The sequence below is a fragment of the Tachyglossus aculeatus genome, chromosome 5, assembly GCF_015852505.1.
Source record: "Tachyglossus aculeatus isolate mTacAcu1 chromosome 5, mTacAcu1.pri, whole genome shotgun sequence".
NCBI lineage: Eukaryota > Metazoa > Chordata > Mammalia > Monotremata > Tachyglossidae > Tachyglossus > Tachyglossus aculeatus.
The window spans coordinates 90,781,675-90,798,506 of NC_052070.1; the positions used below are offsets into that span (position 1 = coordinate 90,781,675).

The window sequence follows — 16,832 nt, forward strand, 5'->3', positions numbered from 1 at the left end:
AGGTCACACAGCAGGCAAGTGATGGAGGCAGGATTAGCACCCTAGTCCCACAACTTGTACTTAAAACATTAATCACTGGTAGTGACAGCCCAGTGTGAGCACTGAGGATGTTAAATGGAAAGGAATTTGCAGGAGTGGTCTCTGGACACTTCCTATATCTGTTCATTCTTACCCCGGTCCCAAACTAACCTGTTTTCTTCTAACTCCCCTCTCAAAACTATGAAATAAAAACAATCCATACAACTGTACTGGTATTCTAATGATGAAAAAGGGGGAAAGGGTGTGGTTTGTGTATTTTTGTAAATGGACAAATAAGGAAGTGGGATTATATATCTCCCAGCTCAGTTTTTACCCTGAGGTTGTTGTCAGATGGCTATTCATTCATTCAATCATATTTATTAAGCACTTAGTGTGCAGAGCACTATACTAAGTGCTTGCGAGAGTATATCAATAAACATATAATTCTATTTGTTCTGATGATTCTGACACCTGTCTACATTTTGCTTTGTTGTCTGTCTCTCCCTTTAGACTGTGAACCTGTTGTTGAGTAGGGACCGTCTCTATATGTTGCCAACTTGTACTTCCCAAGCGCTTAGTACAGTGCTCTGTACACAGTAAGTGCTCAATAAATATAATTGAATGAATGAATAAACAATCATTCCCTGCCCACAATGAGCTTTCCTTCCTTTTCCTTTCCCCATTTCCACCTGCTACAGATGAAGGGATACCGTGTTCTTGGCTTAGTTCTACTCCCATTCATGGTTAGCTTCCAGTGGAATACTGGTGTTTCCAGGCACCAATTTCTACAGAACCACCAGCTAGTCCACCCCTTCCTTTAAAACCAGATTGTGGAAAAGGCGACAATAACTAACTCAGCTCAAATAGTTTCTTTTTAACTATACTACATTATGAAAAATGTAGAGTACACCATTGGGAATGGTTACCTGAAATGCATTCCAATCATTAAGTCTCCTTCTAAATAAACGCCCCTATATGGGAAAAGTGAAAATAAAGAAAACTTACAAAGGAAGTCTCAAGCGTAACTCCGTAACTACAACAGAAGGTGGCAAATATATTGCCGTCCTTTTGTCTAAGATCTGCACAGGAGGAGAAGTAATGACTGCTCTGCTGATCAAATCTGCTTTCCAGGTATTTTCCAAATTTTATCATACAGGCAATTTTCGCACACACATTTTGCAAGTCCTTGATAATTAGATTCTTACCGACTACTTGTAGCCCTACAGTAAGAAGTGTAGCTACAAAGAAGTAGCCAAGCTGTTCTTTTGAAAGCTTAGGAAACCATTTCCAAGTCCCCTAAGTAGCAGTGTCAATCTCTCAGCTAGATACGGGACTTAGTCTGCTCAAAATGTGATGAGAATTCCCATCCGCTAACGGAATTTGGGGATTGGAGGTTAGAGACAGGTGGCATCAGTGATATCACACCAGTGTCTGCTGTATTATGGCACTATGGCAAGGCATTGGTGCTATGCTGTGGTCACTTTGGGAGTGACCTGCATGTAAAAAACCAGTCCCCCTCCTTGTTTGTTGCACTCACTGCACCAGAGGGAACACAACAGTATAAATGGGACTGCTCAAACTGCTCATACTACAATCAGTTCTTCACATGGGTTCTCGGTCCTGAAGGACACACACGGTCAGGGCATAGGTGCCGATTTTCATTTTGGGTGTGGAGGTGTAAAGGGGCCAGGCTTCAAATGTCCAACAGGTCAGAAGGCCACCATTTTGGGTCTTTTGGGGCCTCACTGGAAACTCTAAGGAGGTCTTGCCAGACACCAGGAATGAGTAAAATTGGGAGTTGAGGTCAGAAAGCTGTAGGGGTAATGGCCCCGACTTGCCCCCATGGAGCAGGCTAGGAGGTTGGGCTACAAAGGAGCACAGCTTAGCCAAGAGGTGGGCTTGGAGGAAGAAAAGAGTGCAAGCAGGAAGGTAGCCAGAAAAGAGAGCCGATAAGAAAGATGGAGGGAGCTGGTGGAGAGCCTTAAAGCCACTTGTAAGGAGACTTTGCTTGCTATGGAGGGAGATGGGCAACCACAGGAGGGTTGTGAGGTGAGAGGAGCAATATTTTAGGAAAACTATCCAAGCAGCACCGTGGAGTATAGATCGAAGAGGGGAGAGACAAGATGATCAGGGAGAAGGCTGACCCAATAGCTCAAATATAATAGGATGAGAAACTTAATCAGCTGTATGGGTGCACAGGAAGGGGTGAATCAGGGAAATGTTTTTGAAAAGGGGATCGGGGGAAGGTAATCAACAGGTTTAGGTGTAGGTTGGACATGAGAGCAGATGATAATGATACCAAGGCTGCAGGCTTTAGTCACAAGGAAGAAAGTGATGCCGTCAACAGAGATAGGGACTTTGAGAAGAGAACAGCCTGTCAGAAGGATCTGGGTTCTAATTCCAGCCCTGCCACCGGTCTGCTGCATAACCTTGGGCAAGTCACTTAATTTCTCTGTGCCTCAGTTACCTCATCTGTAAAATGGGGTTAAGACTGAGCCTCACTGGGACAGGGACTGTGTCCAACCTGATGAGCTTGTATCTACCCCAGTGCTTAGTACAATTGCTGGCACATAGTAAACACAAGTATAATTTTTTAAAAAGGAAGATGAGCAGTTCAGTTTGGACGTGTTGAGCTTGAGGTGCTCACAGATCTGGAAACAAGAGGTGATGAGTGACTGAAGAGTGAAGAAAAGGTCAAATCAAGAGAGGAAGATTTGATTATCTGTATATAATGGTGGCTGAAGTTTATGGACATGTATGAAATTCCCCAAGACACTGGTTAAGGAGAGAAAGAACAAAAGACCTGGTAAGAATCAATGGTATTGATTGAGTGCTTACTATGTGGAGATCACTGTACTAAGCGCTTGAGAGAGTAAAATATAACAGAGTTGGTAGTCATGTTCCCCTGCCCACAGTGATCGTACAGGATATCCATAGTTTGGGAAATAGCAGTGGAAAAGCATCTAGCAAAATAAAGAAAAAAGGAGCATAAATTAAGAGAATCAGGAAGGAACTCTGGAAGGAAAGGAACTCTGGAAGGACCCCTCCCAACCCCCAGAAAAAAAACCAAAAGAAAAATGCACTTTTCTAGGTGTCCTTGCTCTGCTCCCCAAGGCTTTCAGGACACCTTAGCACCAGCCTCTCCTGAGCATTTTTCCTTTCTTAAAAAAAAAATGGTATTCGCTAAGGGCTTACTATGTACCATGCAGGCATTATGTGCTTAGTAGATACAAGCTAATCAGGTTGCACACAGTCCCTGTCCCACATGGGGATCACAGTCTTAATCCCCATTTTACAGATGAGCTAACTGAGGTACAGAGAAGTGAAGTGAATTGCCCAAGGTCACACAGCAGACTAGTGGCAAAGCAGATATTAAAACCCAGGTCCTTCTGACTCTCCGACCTGTGTTCTATCCACTAAACCATGCTGCTTCTCATTGCCATGTTTGAGGAGGGAACTCCCTACTGGGATGCTGATTTACCTGACTTGTCAAAACAAGGGCATTTAAAGCTTTTCTCCTAGAAAGTTTCTGAATCACACACTTATTTGTGCACTATGGGCACTACTTTTGTTATATATTTTGATATCATTACCATAAAGGTTGTTTCCAACCAAATACTTCAGTGATACTACTACTTATATTTCTGTGAAAATATAAATGGGAACTTTTTTCTCAGATTACTAAATTTTTCAATGTGCAAAACCAGTTGTTTAACCAAATTTTACACAAACTGTGCTTCATAAATTGAATACACATTTATTCTTACCATAATGTGACACTGCAGTTGAATGAACTGAATTGGATATTAGGCGAACCCCGCTATCCTGCAGCTGTGAACTGACCAAAATAATATCAAATGCAAGTGGTCCTTCAAGAACTAGTGTTAAAATACTAATTCATTAACACTGTTTAGGGAACTAACAGTAACTTCTTAAAGTTCAATAAATATATCAAAGTCCAAGCATATACTACAGTGAGGTTTAAATACATACCATCAGTTCCTTACACAATGCTAATGAACTGAAACAGTGGCAGAAAAGTACAATGCAATCTTGGCAGCACTTTGTTTGAAAAAAATTTAAGTATAATGTCCTCTTCTGCACAAAACTTCTTAAGTTTCATGGGGTGATTCAGGATCGGGGTGATCATGAACTCCATCCCTGTATTATTTCACTTGTTTTAAAACCATGTTCACCTTAGATTCTAACTGCAAATTAAAACAATGGTTGACAACACCATTTTTTGGCTAATAGATTTTCAAGAACATGACTGTCGTAACAGGATTCACTGAATATGTTCATTAAAAATTTTACTGAAATATCCCTATAGAAGAACAACTTATTTAGGCACATTCAAGATGTCCAAAATTAAGAAAAAGCCTGTTGGGCATGAAATGAGTCTGCTTATTGTTGTACTCTACTCTCCCAAGCGCTTAGCACAGTGCTCAATAAATACATAGTAAACGTTCAATAAATACAACTGACTGAGAAAGCACAGCCATTTTTATTTAGAAACAAATCCCAATTCTCTGGAATACAGATGGCTTTAGGTGAGGAAGAGACAAGAATTTTTAAGGGTCATGATATAAAAGTATTCAAGGCCAAAACTAATTTTCAAGATTTTTATCTGGCTTTTTACTATAAGTTACCTGTCGGTTCCTTTCATCCATTATCCGTGTGATCTGTATTTTCTTCCGCCCCATTTTCACGTTCTCCTTTCCCTTTTTATGATCCAAATAATGATATAATCCAGAAAGTATTTATCTTCAATATTCTAATGCATGGTATGCAATTTTTTCTCTCAGCTTCCAGGCAAAAGGTTATTGCTGATTTATTTAGAATATCTAGAAGACAAAAGGACAAAAGGATTATTACTTTTGACAGCTTCACATATGTCCAAATAAATTATATAACTAGACATTTATCATAAAGTTATATCTTTTCAACACATAATATCAAGTTTGAGCAACTGCTATTAAATTCCCTGGTTTAGTTGGGTTATTACCGAAATTTTTAGAATCACAGGAACAAATGAATAAAAGACGCTATCCCCTTCCATCCTGCTCAGACCAACTAATGCAGCCAGATGGAATGGCTTTACTGTCAGGAATTTTTTTTTTTCTTGTATCTAATTCCCTCCTACTGTTATTTAGCTCATTTCCTCTTTCTCATTCACCAGTGATCATGGAGAAGAGTTAGTTCTGCCTATTCAAGACAAGATTTAAGTTCACCAAAAGCTTTTATTTTTTTAAAGAGCTAAGTAATCCCAATTTAAGTCCTGGCAAATCGTAAATGATTTGGATCTCTTCGCATATTATCCTCACTCCCTTAGTAAGTTTAATCAACTTCCACAGCTTCCGGCTGCCTCTCTCAATGCAAACAGCACCGAAATTTACTTCACTGGATTGAGCTCTGGCTTTCTTTTCAATCTCACATTTCCCTTTGTCTCCAGACCATCCCTCCTTGGATGTCCAACTGGAAGCTCAAGCTTAATGTAAAACCAAAACTGATTTGTTTATCCTCTCCTCCACCTTATTTTCCCATCACCACCATTTATGCAGTGCTTATTGAGCACTTACTATGTGCAAAGCAATGCACTAAGCACTTGGTAGCGTATAATACATTAGACACATTTCTTGCCCACAATGAACTTACAGTCTAGAGGGGGAAACAGACATTATTATAAATATAAATAAAAACAAAAACCACCACCACCACCATATCTCTCAGAACTGCAACCTTGGCATTAACCTCAACTCTACCCTCTCTTTCAACTCCTATTTCATCTGTTGCCAAATCCTATACGGTTTTCCTTCACAGCATCTCCAAGATCCACCCCCTTCCCCTTTATTCAAATAGTCACCACACTGATGGAAGAATTTGCAATAGCTTGGCTTGACTACTGCGTAAGCCGCCTCACTTATCTTTCTGACGCCAGGCTCTCCCCTTCCTAGCCCACACTTTCCTCTGCTGTCCTAATCATTTTTATTTTTTAAAAAAAGCATCCTGTACAAGTCTCCCCACTCCTGGAATGGCTTCAATGCATTAAGCATAAACTCCTGCCCATTAGCTTTAAGGCCCTCATCAGCTCTCTCCCTCCTAATTACTCACGTTCTCTTCTCCCAGTAAAGCCCAGCTCACACCCTTCATTCTTCTCAAATTAATCTACTGGCCGTCCCTCATTCTGGTCTCTCCAACTGCTAACCTCTTGCTCACACCTTTACCCCTGGCTGAAACTCCCTCCCCTTACACATGTGACAGTACATAGCTCTCGCCATCTTCAAATCCCTTCTGAAATCCTATCTCCTCTAGGAGGTCTTTCCCGATTAATTTCTAATCTCCTCAGTTTATATCCTCCCACTGCCACTTCATCACTTGTGCATCACCTAATCACTTAAGTACTCGCAAACTTTGTAGCATCTAGGTTCTCAAACCTTATATACTCCCTTAGTTAAGCACTAATCCTGGTACATAACCCCCTTTTCCTTCTACCTGTATTCTATTTTAGTGTTTATCTCCCCTTGTATACTAAAAACTACGAGATGGAAGGGACTTCATCTACTAATTTTATTGTAGTCTCCCAAGCATTCCCAAGCACTGAGAAGCAGCGGGGCCCAGTGGAGAGAGCACAGGCCTCGGAGTCAGATGGATCTGGGTTCTAATCCAGGCTCTGCCAATTGCTTGCTGTGTGACCCTGGCCAAGACATTTAACTTCTCTATGCCTCAGTTCCCTCCACTGCAGAATGGGGATACCTGACCTCCCTCCTACTTAGACTGTGAGCGCTCCATGCAACAGGGACTTGACATCTAGTAAGCATTTAAACAAATACCATTTAAAAAGCATGCATTACAGTATCCTGCCCACAGGATACAATTATTTAGTTTAAGGTTGCCCTATGTTGGGAAATATATGTGACCACCTTGAAAAGTCCCTTTCAGATCCAAGACTCTCTAAGCCAGGCTGCTGAGGTTCAGCCAAGAGAAACATCAGATGTATTCCGGGGCTTCAGGCCAAAGATGAGTATACATCGGCTCAGACCGGGCCCCTGCTTCAGTATGCTCCCAGCTCTACCAGAAAGCATCATTTCAAGAGCACAGTTAGTGTGAAGATTCTTAATAGATGGAATATTATTCTATCTTCATTTCACTCAGAAACCTTAATTATATTTAGGAGAGTTGGGTTTTATATGCCCTTGGAGGTTCTATTGGAAATTAATTTTTGGCAACTCTACTCCAGTACCAGCTAGAATTTTCTCTACCAACAGAATTCAGAATGCAATCTGGCACCTTTGTTTCTCAAATAATGTTGTGCTATAGTCCTTTTGCAGCCACCACAATAGTTTTGTGGTTGTTACGTTTCAAAGTTAGCCTATAATGATAGGTGATTTTAAGTGGAAAGACCTAAACAATTAGAACTTAATAAAATAGTAAAAAACCTTTGTGAACACTTTTATTATTAGGTTATTTTTATGCAAGATTATTGTATGGCTATATATGATCACTAATGGTTGTTAATCCTTAGTGCATTCAGTGCCCGTTTCTCCCTCCTAAGATATATAGGCATTTCATATGGTATAAATTCAGCCACACCCCTTCTCCCTCAGAGAAACTGTCACAAAGAAGTGAAAAGAATTATAACTTTCAAAATTAGTTTTTCAGTAACAAGAGACAGACTATTAAGATGCTTTGCTAAAGAGGAAAAAATACTGCAACACTCATTCTAGTTACAATGTCTGAACAACATTAATACTTATTACAAATCGAACACTTCGGTCAAAATTTAAAACATAAATTGGAACATGGGAGATGTGCTACTCAAAAATGAAAATACTATGCTAATGGGGAAGTACAATCTAAATTTACAGTGCTTTATTATAATTGTGCATATTCTTAAAAAGACTTCAACTAAGCCCATCTGTTTCCAAGGCCTTCCATTTAGAAATATAATTTGATATTTTCCCAGAAGGACTACATTTCACAAGTACATATACACTGATGAACAGCTGAGAAATTCTCAGGGTTATACTCACTAAAGTAACTTGTAAGTTTTCACACATCTACTAACAAGCCAATTATCAGCCCTGTACTTTTACAGTTTGTAAAATTTGTGTTCAGCTTATAAAAGCGTGAGAAAGGGTTAAAAACCCAGACAGGTACATCTTTCACAGAAGGCATATCAAATACATAAAAAAATCATATTCACTCAAAAGGATACATATTCAAAAGCACAGGGTCTTATTTTGTTATTCCTGTGGGGAAAAGATAGATCAAAACAATTTTAGAATGTGCAGGTTACATTTTTTGCCCTTCATTTTGCATCACATACGCACTTGATATGCGTCACATATGCCCTTAAGCTCTTGATATTCATTCCACTCCAGCTCCACAGCATCTTCATACATATCCTTGCACTCTGCCATTACCCCATCTGTAATTTATTTTAATGTTTGTCTCCCCTTCTAAACTGTAAGCTCCTTGTGGGCAAGCAATCTATCTACCAATTCCTCTGCACTGTACCCTCCCAAGTGCTTAATACAGTGTTCAAAAAAATAACACCGGTTGGCTGATCATCCTGAAACACAGCTTGGCGTGTCTTCCCCTCTCCGCTAAACCTTCCAGAGATTGCCCATCACACTCTGTTAATTCAAGATTCCTCATCACTATCCTTAAGATGCTCCAAATTACTATCTGCTCTCCTCTCCCCCTCATTTATCTGTTTGCACATTTTGCTCCTCTCAAACCCATCTCCTGGTCATACCTTAACAATAATAATAATAATGATATTTGTAAAAAAGTTTCTAAATGTCAAGCACTATATTGAATATTGGGTGGAATCAATATAATCCAGTTGGACACAGTCCCAGTCCCATATGGGGCTCATGGCCTAAGTGGGAGGGGAAAACAGGCATTTAATCTCCATTTTACAGATAAGGAAACTAACATACAGGAAAGTTAAGTGACTTGCCCAAGGTCACAGCAGGAAAATGGCAGGGTGGGGATTAAAACCCAGATCCTCCGACTCCCAAGCAAGTGCTCTTTCCATTACGCCACACTGCTACCCTGTTCTCATCCTGCCTGCCTCCTTCCTCACATTAGGAAATCCTTCTGAAGGAGACGGGCATTCAAAAGGGCTTTGGTTCTAGAAAGGTAGACTTTTTTTGTTGGAAAAATGTTCCCTAAATCCTAAAAGCAATTTCTCAGAAGCATAAAATGAAAACATGCACCGTGGCAGAACTGAGATAATACAGAAAATTATGTAAATTTGAACTTGGGACATCACAGTACCAATTTTAAACTACACCCCCTTTAATATGCACTGCACATAAGTTTGGACACGATAGAGAAAATTTTCAAAAGCAAAAAAAAAAATCAAACAGTTCTCAAGAAATTCAGTATAACAAATTTACTGAACACAGATACACTTGATAAGCCTTCTGAAATGGACTTCTACATGTTCTGAGCTGTCAAAATATTTAAATCACATGTCAAGAATGGTGCAACTCTGTCACCCAATGTCTCAATTAATCAGAAGAGACAGCAAGAGGTGATTACTCATAGACTTCACTCCATAATTCTCCCCCCTACACCAAGGATACGATCTTGACATTTGATGCTAATGCAGCTTAAAGAGGCAAGGCAGTCACAGCATCTTTTAGGAGAACATGTCATTTCATGTTTTGGTGGCATCAAAATAATAGAATATCATAAGAAGACACAGACTTTACTAAAGAACATGGTAATCAGGATTTGCACAAAAGAGCACTAAAATCTGGCTTAATTGTTAAAGGAAAATAAAAATTAAAATATTCAATTGTTGAAAACTAAAATGTACATTTATAAAAAATGAATTCTACACATTTATTGAAAAATTAAATGCAATGTAGTATTTACAAACACAGCATACAAAACCCCTGCTAATTTATATTTAGTCTGCAACCTAGTGCACATTAAAATGAAAAACAAATTCTAATGTTAAGGTAAATATATTTTATTGAATCATACTTGGACAAGGCTGCAAATGATCTTTACATTAGGCCTCCTCTTGGGGTACTGAGGAAGGATATATTTTCTATGGTCATATAAAACTTGGAAATTGAACTAAATGAAAATAAATTAATCTGATAAAAAAATTATCAAACATTATTTCAAAGAAACAGAATTTAAGTCAAGGAAATCTATCAATCAATGGTATTACTGAATGTTTTCTGTGTGCACAGCACATGGGAGAGTATAACAGAATTAGTAGGCATGATCCCTACCCTTAAGGGTCTTACACTGTAGTGGGGAATATGAAATAATGAACTGATTAATAAAAGCACCATTTTGCAATTCCCTATTTAGAACAAAAACACGCTGAAAGGAAGATATTTATGATAATGTTTTGTTCGGAACTGGGGGGAGGCAAGGAAAGACTTTTCCAACTATCAAAAAGAGTATTATTATTATTATTTTAATGGTATTTGTTCAGTGCTTCCTATGTGACAAGCCCTGTTCTAAGTGCTGTGGTAGATACAAGTTAATCAGGTTGGACCCAGTCCATATCGCAGATGGGGCTCACAGCTTTAATCCTCATTTGACAGATGTGGAAATTGAGGTACAGAAGTAAAATGACTTGCCCAAGCTCACACAGCAGACAAGTGGCAGAGTCAGGATTGGAATCCAGGTCCTCTAACTCCCACATCCATGCTCTTTCCAATAGGCCACAATGCTTCTCCCTTATCGAGTGGTGTTGTGGCAGAATATTGTGTTGGATGTTTTAAGTAGCAGGGGAAGGAGTTTTTGGTTAGAATCAGGAATATCAAATGGTAGGGATGATTTTAAAGAATTGCAACAGGAAAGAATGACAGCCAGGCATAAGGGAACCAGCTCATGGAAAGCCATGATACCAAACTGTTAAGAGTTTTTCTTTCTTTGACAGTCTGTGGGGAGTCACTGGAGATACTGAAGGAGAAAGTCCTCCACCTAACATTTCAGAAAAATGACATGCGCAGTGATAGACAGAATCAACTCTTCTCACCTCTTCCATCTATAACCCTTTCCTCATATTCCTTCCTTCTTCCTGGACCTCCCTCCCACTTCAAACCCCCTTCAAACCTTCAGACCATTGTATGGCTCTCCCACTGTAAAGCCTCACCTCCTTCAGGAGGCTTTCCTTGGTTCAATTTTATTTTCCCCAGATCACATCCACACAACTACTACCCTGGCACTTTGGCATTCACAACCACCCAGAGCACTTCTATGCATATTGACTTATACACTCCCCTATTTGTCTTTCTACTCCTCTTTCCCCTAACAGTAGTGACTGTAAAGTAAAAAACAAGGGGGCAGGCCGTAAAACATTACTGAAGAACCCCCCACAGTATTTTTAGATTTAAACTGAAAAATGGGAGGTAAATAAAAGAGTAGTTGAAAACTGCAAACCCCAGGTCAGAGAGAAGTTTGGCCTGGTTGACACAATGGGAAAGACAGGTAAAGGAAATGGATTAAGATGAAAGATAAGGAATTTTGGGTTTAGGCTATGTTTAAGGTGTCAGTGAGTCTCCTAAGTTGACATAGCCTAAAAGCAGAGGGAAAGTCAAGACTGAAAACCAGGTGAAGGGGCAGGGTTGGAAATGCAGTTTGAGGAGTCATGCACACAGAAGAGGTAGCTGAAACCATGTGAGCTGCTTAACTACCCAAAAGAATGTATGTAAAATGAGAAGTATAAAGGGTCCGGAACTGACCTCTGATGGCCTCCCTCAGTAAAACCTGATTAGAGGAAGGAGGGAAAAAAAAGTAGTTCTGGCAGTAGCTGGAAATCTGCACCTGGAGAGCATTTATAGGAGTAGAAGACAGTCATCTCTGTTGAAATCAGTAGACACGTCAAGACTTGAACAAAGAACAGACCAAAAATGACCAGGCCACATGAACTGAAGAACCCCGAACTAAAAAAAGGCAATGGCAGAGAATGATGGAGAATGGGGCTAACCGCTGGGGTGCAGGGGAGACAGGGAGGATTGGTGATAAGAGACTGTGGTGAGCAAGAGACAACCAGGGTGGAGGTGAGAGTAGGGCTGGATGCCGCACCCCTCAGTGGCCCAAGCCCACATTTGGGGGGGGGGGGGGGGGGAACCACCCCCAACGGAAGGACCAAGGCGGCAGCATGGCTGAAGCAGCAGCACATTGCAGCGCATTGTGGTAAATAAGTAACAGAGCATACTTTACCTAGGTTTTAACTATGAAAACCACCCAACAAGTGAACAAGAGTCACAGTTTGGCCACCTCTGGAACAGAACTTTACATGGGCTGAGAGAGGTCACTGGAAACCTTCATAAAACCAGTCAGCCTCAGGAGCCTGAAGAGGGTGCAATCTAAATGGAATGGAGCCCAGAGGCCAGTTAGAGCCAGAGAGGTACTGTAGGAATGCAGCCTGTCTGAAGCTAGGACAGGAATGGGAGGAGGGAGTTGAGGTGATAGGTGATGAATATGTTCAGCTCAAGAAATGGCTGGTTCAAACAAAACCAAGTCTATCCTACTGAAGACAGATGAAGAGGAGTCAAAAGTTAGATGTTGAAGCATCGCATTTTCAAGCAATGAACTGTGTGCTCTACTCTAGGGAACAAGGAAAGGAAGAGATATGCATGTGGCAGTGGGAGGAAAGGAAGGGGGTCTTTGGGTGCACTCGCTGCTCCCTGTGAAATAGTTTGAACGGTCTTCAATAGCTAAAGGGAGTTAATAATTGGCAAGAATGAGACTGAAGGCTTTAGGACAGAGCTGAAGGCACTAATAACCTTTGAGGCCTTGGGGTCCACAGTCAACAAGGGAGGAAAAATCGGTATTGTTTGGTTTGTGAAAGGTTAGACATGTTAGATTAAAGAGGAAAGTGGGTGAGAGGGAAGCAAAACTCTGCTTGCCTGGTGCAAAGGCAAACGACAAAGAGACAAGATGGAAAAACAGTAAGCAGGTACAAATGTTACCACAGTACTAAGAAAGCACATAGGAAGCACGCAAAGTGTAGGGGGGAACAAGACATACAGAGCAAGAAAAATCTGTTTGGCACTGTGCAATTTTATTCATTACTGAAACGTAAGGAAAGTTTTGCCCTATCAGAAATGTGAACTAAAATATCAGTCAGAAGAGAGAGAACCATAATATTTTGTCTTTTGCTCGTCCCGAGCACGAAATGACACAAGTAGCTACAAGTCCCATGGGTACCAATTCTAAGACAAATGAAAGACTGTAATCTTGTAATAGACAGATGAAACAAAAATGTTGGACTAACAAACTGACTAGTTTGAAAAGCTACATGTTGTACAGGCATAGCTCAAGAAGGTTTTGCACGAATACTGATTTCAATAATCTTACATTTGATAAAATGCTTACAAACACTTGCCATATGGCTTGTAGTTTTTTATTTACCAGTTGTGCCAGATATTGCCAGAACTATATTAAAACTCTCAAGATATGGTCTTCCTGAAAATAAAGAGCCTGAATTCGACAAAAAATTATTTCCTCAGAACTATTTCTATTATCAATTTGCCAAATAGTACTCAAAAGACAAAGGCAACTAAGACCAGGGAGAATGTGCTGAAGGCTCTCAGATCTCCTACCAACACAAGACGAAGCTAATCTTTCGATTAATATTTCCATCTTAAAAGCATTCAAAAAATAACTTGGAAATAGTTGCAAACTAAAGGAGATGACTAATATACTGATTTGTCACTATGCTCTTTTAGCCTATAGAAGATACACTGGTATGAGCAGATTTATGTTGGCTTTAAATCACTAGTCAAAATAATTATCCACTGGAGATTTTCTCTCTCACCTGGGTTCAACCATCTTTAGTTTCATTTAGTTTAGCAGGACCTGAAGCTAGAGATACGCAAATAAATTGTGGACTTTATGCAAAGATGACTGCTAATAACAGCACTGCTCCCGTGTGTACAAGTGCCCTTGAGAGATGACCCTTCCCACGATGTGCCTGTGGAAAATAGGGAGGTAATCATGCCACTTGCGTTCTGGAACAAGCCTCTGGTGGGTCAACTGTCAATAAACTCCCTTGGTGACTGCCAAAAACAATTTCTGTGAAGACTCTAAACTGTAACCTCATTGTGGGGAGCGGATCTGACTACCAACTCTTGTTTTATTGAACTTTCCAAAGTGCTTAGCCTAGTGCTCTGCACACAGTAAGCGCTCAATAAATTACTGTTGGATTGCAGTCCTAAGTAAGGCTGCTCAGAAACAAAGTCAATGAATGGCACTGCTGTCTCTCCCCTCGTAAGAGGCCTGAATGAGACTGCCTCTGTTTCCTGGGGCTTTACTTTGGAGTTGTGGGGCAGAGAAACTATTTTTTGTTCAAAAGAAACATACAGGACATACACTCAAGGTGTTTTTTGAAAAAGCGTTGATGGCTTGCTCTTAACCAACCATACATTCTCATCCAGTCCAAGCTAGCTCTCTTCCTCCCTTCAAGGCCCTGCTGAGAGCTCACCTCCTCCAGGAGGCCTTCCCAGACTGAGCCCCTTCCTTCCTCTCCCCCTCATCCCCCTCTCCATCCTCCCATCTTACCTCCTTCCCTTCCCCATAGCACCTGTATATATGTATATATGGTTGTACATATTTATTACTCTATTTATTTATTTATTTATTTATTTATTTTACTTGTACATTTCTATCCTATTTTATTTTGTTGGTATGTTTGGTTCTGTTCTCTGTCTCCCCCTTTTAGACTGTGAGCCCACTGTTGGGTAGGGACTGTCTCTATGTGTTGCCAATTTGTACTTCCCAAGCGCTTAGTACAGTGCTCTGCACATAGTAAGCGCTCAATAAATACGATTGATTGATCCAGTCCCACTTTGATCAGCACATCAACTGTCATCACCAGTATTTATTGAGCGCTAGGTGCCCAGTCGTACTTAAGTACTCAGAAGAGTATGACACAAAAGAGTTTGTAGACACATTTTCTGCCCACAACGAGATTACAGTATAGAAAGGAGTTTCAGAAAATCCATCAATGATATTTATTGAGCACTTACTGTGTGCAGAGACTGTATTAAGCAGTTGGGAGAGCACAATACAATAGAGTTGGTAGTAGACATGATCCTTGCCCACAAGGAGCTTAAAGTCCACAGGCCGAGATAGACATTAAAACGAGTTACAGGGCAAGATGGCTGGGAAGGATGGGGAGTGCAGTCCCGAAGTCTCAGAACAGAAGTTTTCAATCAATTGTATTTATTTACTGTGTGCAGAGCACTGCACTAAGCACTTGGGAGAGCACAATATAACAGAGTCGGAAGACACATGTTCTCTGACCGCAACGAGCTAAGAGATCTCGTCGTCAGCTGGAACTGCTGTACTCTTACCCATTTCATATGCTATTTTTGAGCATGACAATCAATGATGTTTTAGTAAGTTGTTTGGCAATGGGTATTTTTTGCTTTACTGAGAATCAGTGTAAAACAAAAGCAAAAAACCTCATCAACATCATTTAAGTGACTATTCTGTATGGAGCACTGTGCTAGTCACTTGGAAACAAACAGAAGACACTTATAACAAACAAAAAGAAAAAAATATACTAAATTAAAAAAACCTTAATGTTAGACCCTGAAGATGTAAACTTGCAAATGCTATAACTCAGTTCACTGATAAGCCTAAATTTAAAGGAAAATAGTAATTTTTCAAGATTCTAATATAACTCAGGACTATTTGGGGGCATTTAGTTTGGTTAAACTTTTCATTTCTGCCTTTTAGAAATTTTAACTTGGTGCTAGCTAGTTTGAGACAATAGATCTTTGACATCTAAGTATTTGGAATGAGAAAACTTCCAATTTTCTGGGACAGAAAAATCCACTGAAAGCATGATTTGGAGGGTTTTAGAGAAAAATGACTTCATCAATTAAGGAACAAGAATCAGCCAGAGCCTGTACAGCCAGTTCCAATGGCTTTTGCAATTCCTCCAAGAGCTTCAGTACTTCCAGGAAAAGGGCTGGGAATTCATCACCCAATAATATTTATTAAGCATCTGCTGTGTGTGACCCTTGTAATAAGCACTTGGTAGAGTAAAACAGATGCAAACAGCCTGGTCCCAGCCATCAGTGAACACACAATCGATCAGAATCAGCACAAATCCTAGATTGTGAGCCCCCCTAGGGTCAAGGTTTGTATCCCATTCCCACTTGTTTACACTCTCCTATTGCACAGTGGACTGTCAGTCAATGGTATTGAGTGTTTACCGCACGCAGAGCACTTGTGAGAGTACAATACAACAATAGACACATTCTCTGCCCACAAAGAGCTTACAGTCTAGAGGGGGAGACAGACATTATCAATCAGTAATTTGATACACCAGAAAGATGAAATGATAAATTGCATTTCAAATGTTAATTTTAGTTCACTTTGATATAAACAGATGACATCAAAGGGCACACATGGTCAAAGCCATCCTAGTATTAATAAAAGGCTTGGGTAATCAAACAGATTTGAACATCTGCCTAAGAGCACCAAATCAAATATTTTGAATTTTTGCTCTGCCCACTGTAAGCGCTTAATAAATGCTATTGTTATTATTAATCATTATTAATCATATTAATTGAGTGCTTACTGTGTGCAAACCACTGTACTAAGCACTTGGAAGAGTACAAGATAACATCAAACACATTCCCTGCCCATACACTACTACATAGAGAAAGCTAATTCAATATTTAAAACTGCAACCAACCATTTTCCCCAGTGGTTTATGATAACTATAGTGATAAGCTGTTTATCTAAAACAGTTTCAAATTAATTCAAATAATTAAAAATTCAATATATTTGATTTGGCACTATTAGGCAGATGT

The 16,832-nt window shown here is 40.0% G+C and overlaps 1 protein-coding gene across 7 annotated transcripts in view; it reads right to left on the reverse strand.

Moving 5' to 3' along the window:
- The window catches only part of MEF2A (myocyte enhancer factor 2A), a 182,730-nt gene that overhangs the window by 98,281 nt on the left and 67,617 nt on the right, over positions 1–16,832 (reverse strand). For 6 of the 7 annotated variants that reach the window (XM_038747496.1, XM_038747500.1, XM_038747495.1 and 3 more), the window contains one exon: positions 4,668–4,862. In XM_038747496.1, the coding sequence (XP_038603424.1) occupies positions 4,668–4,721 (54 nt within the window). In that variant the 5' untranslated portion in view covers positions 4,722–4,862. Of the gene's footprint in view, positions 1–4,667; positions 4,863–6,938; positions 7,087–16,832 lie in introns of those variants that run through there. The other variant, XM_038747497.1, reaches the window with a different exon arrangement.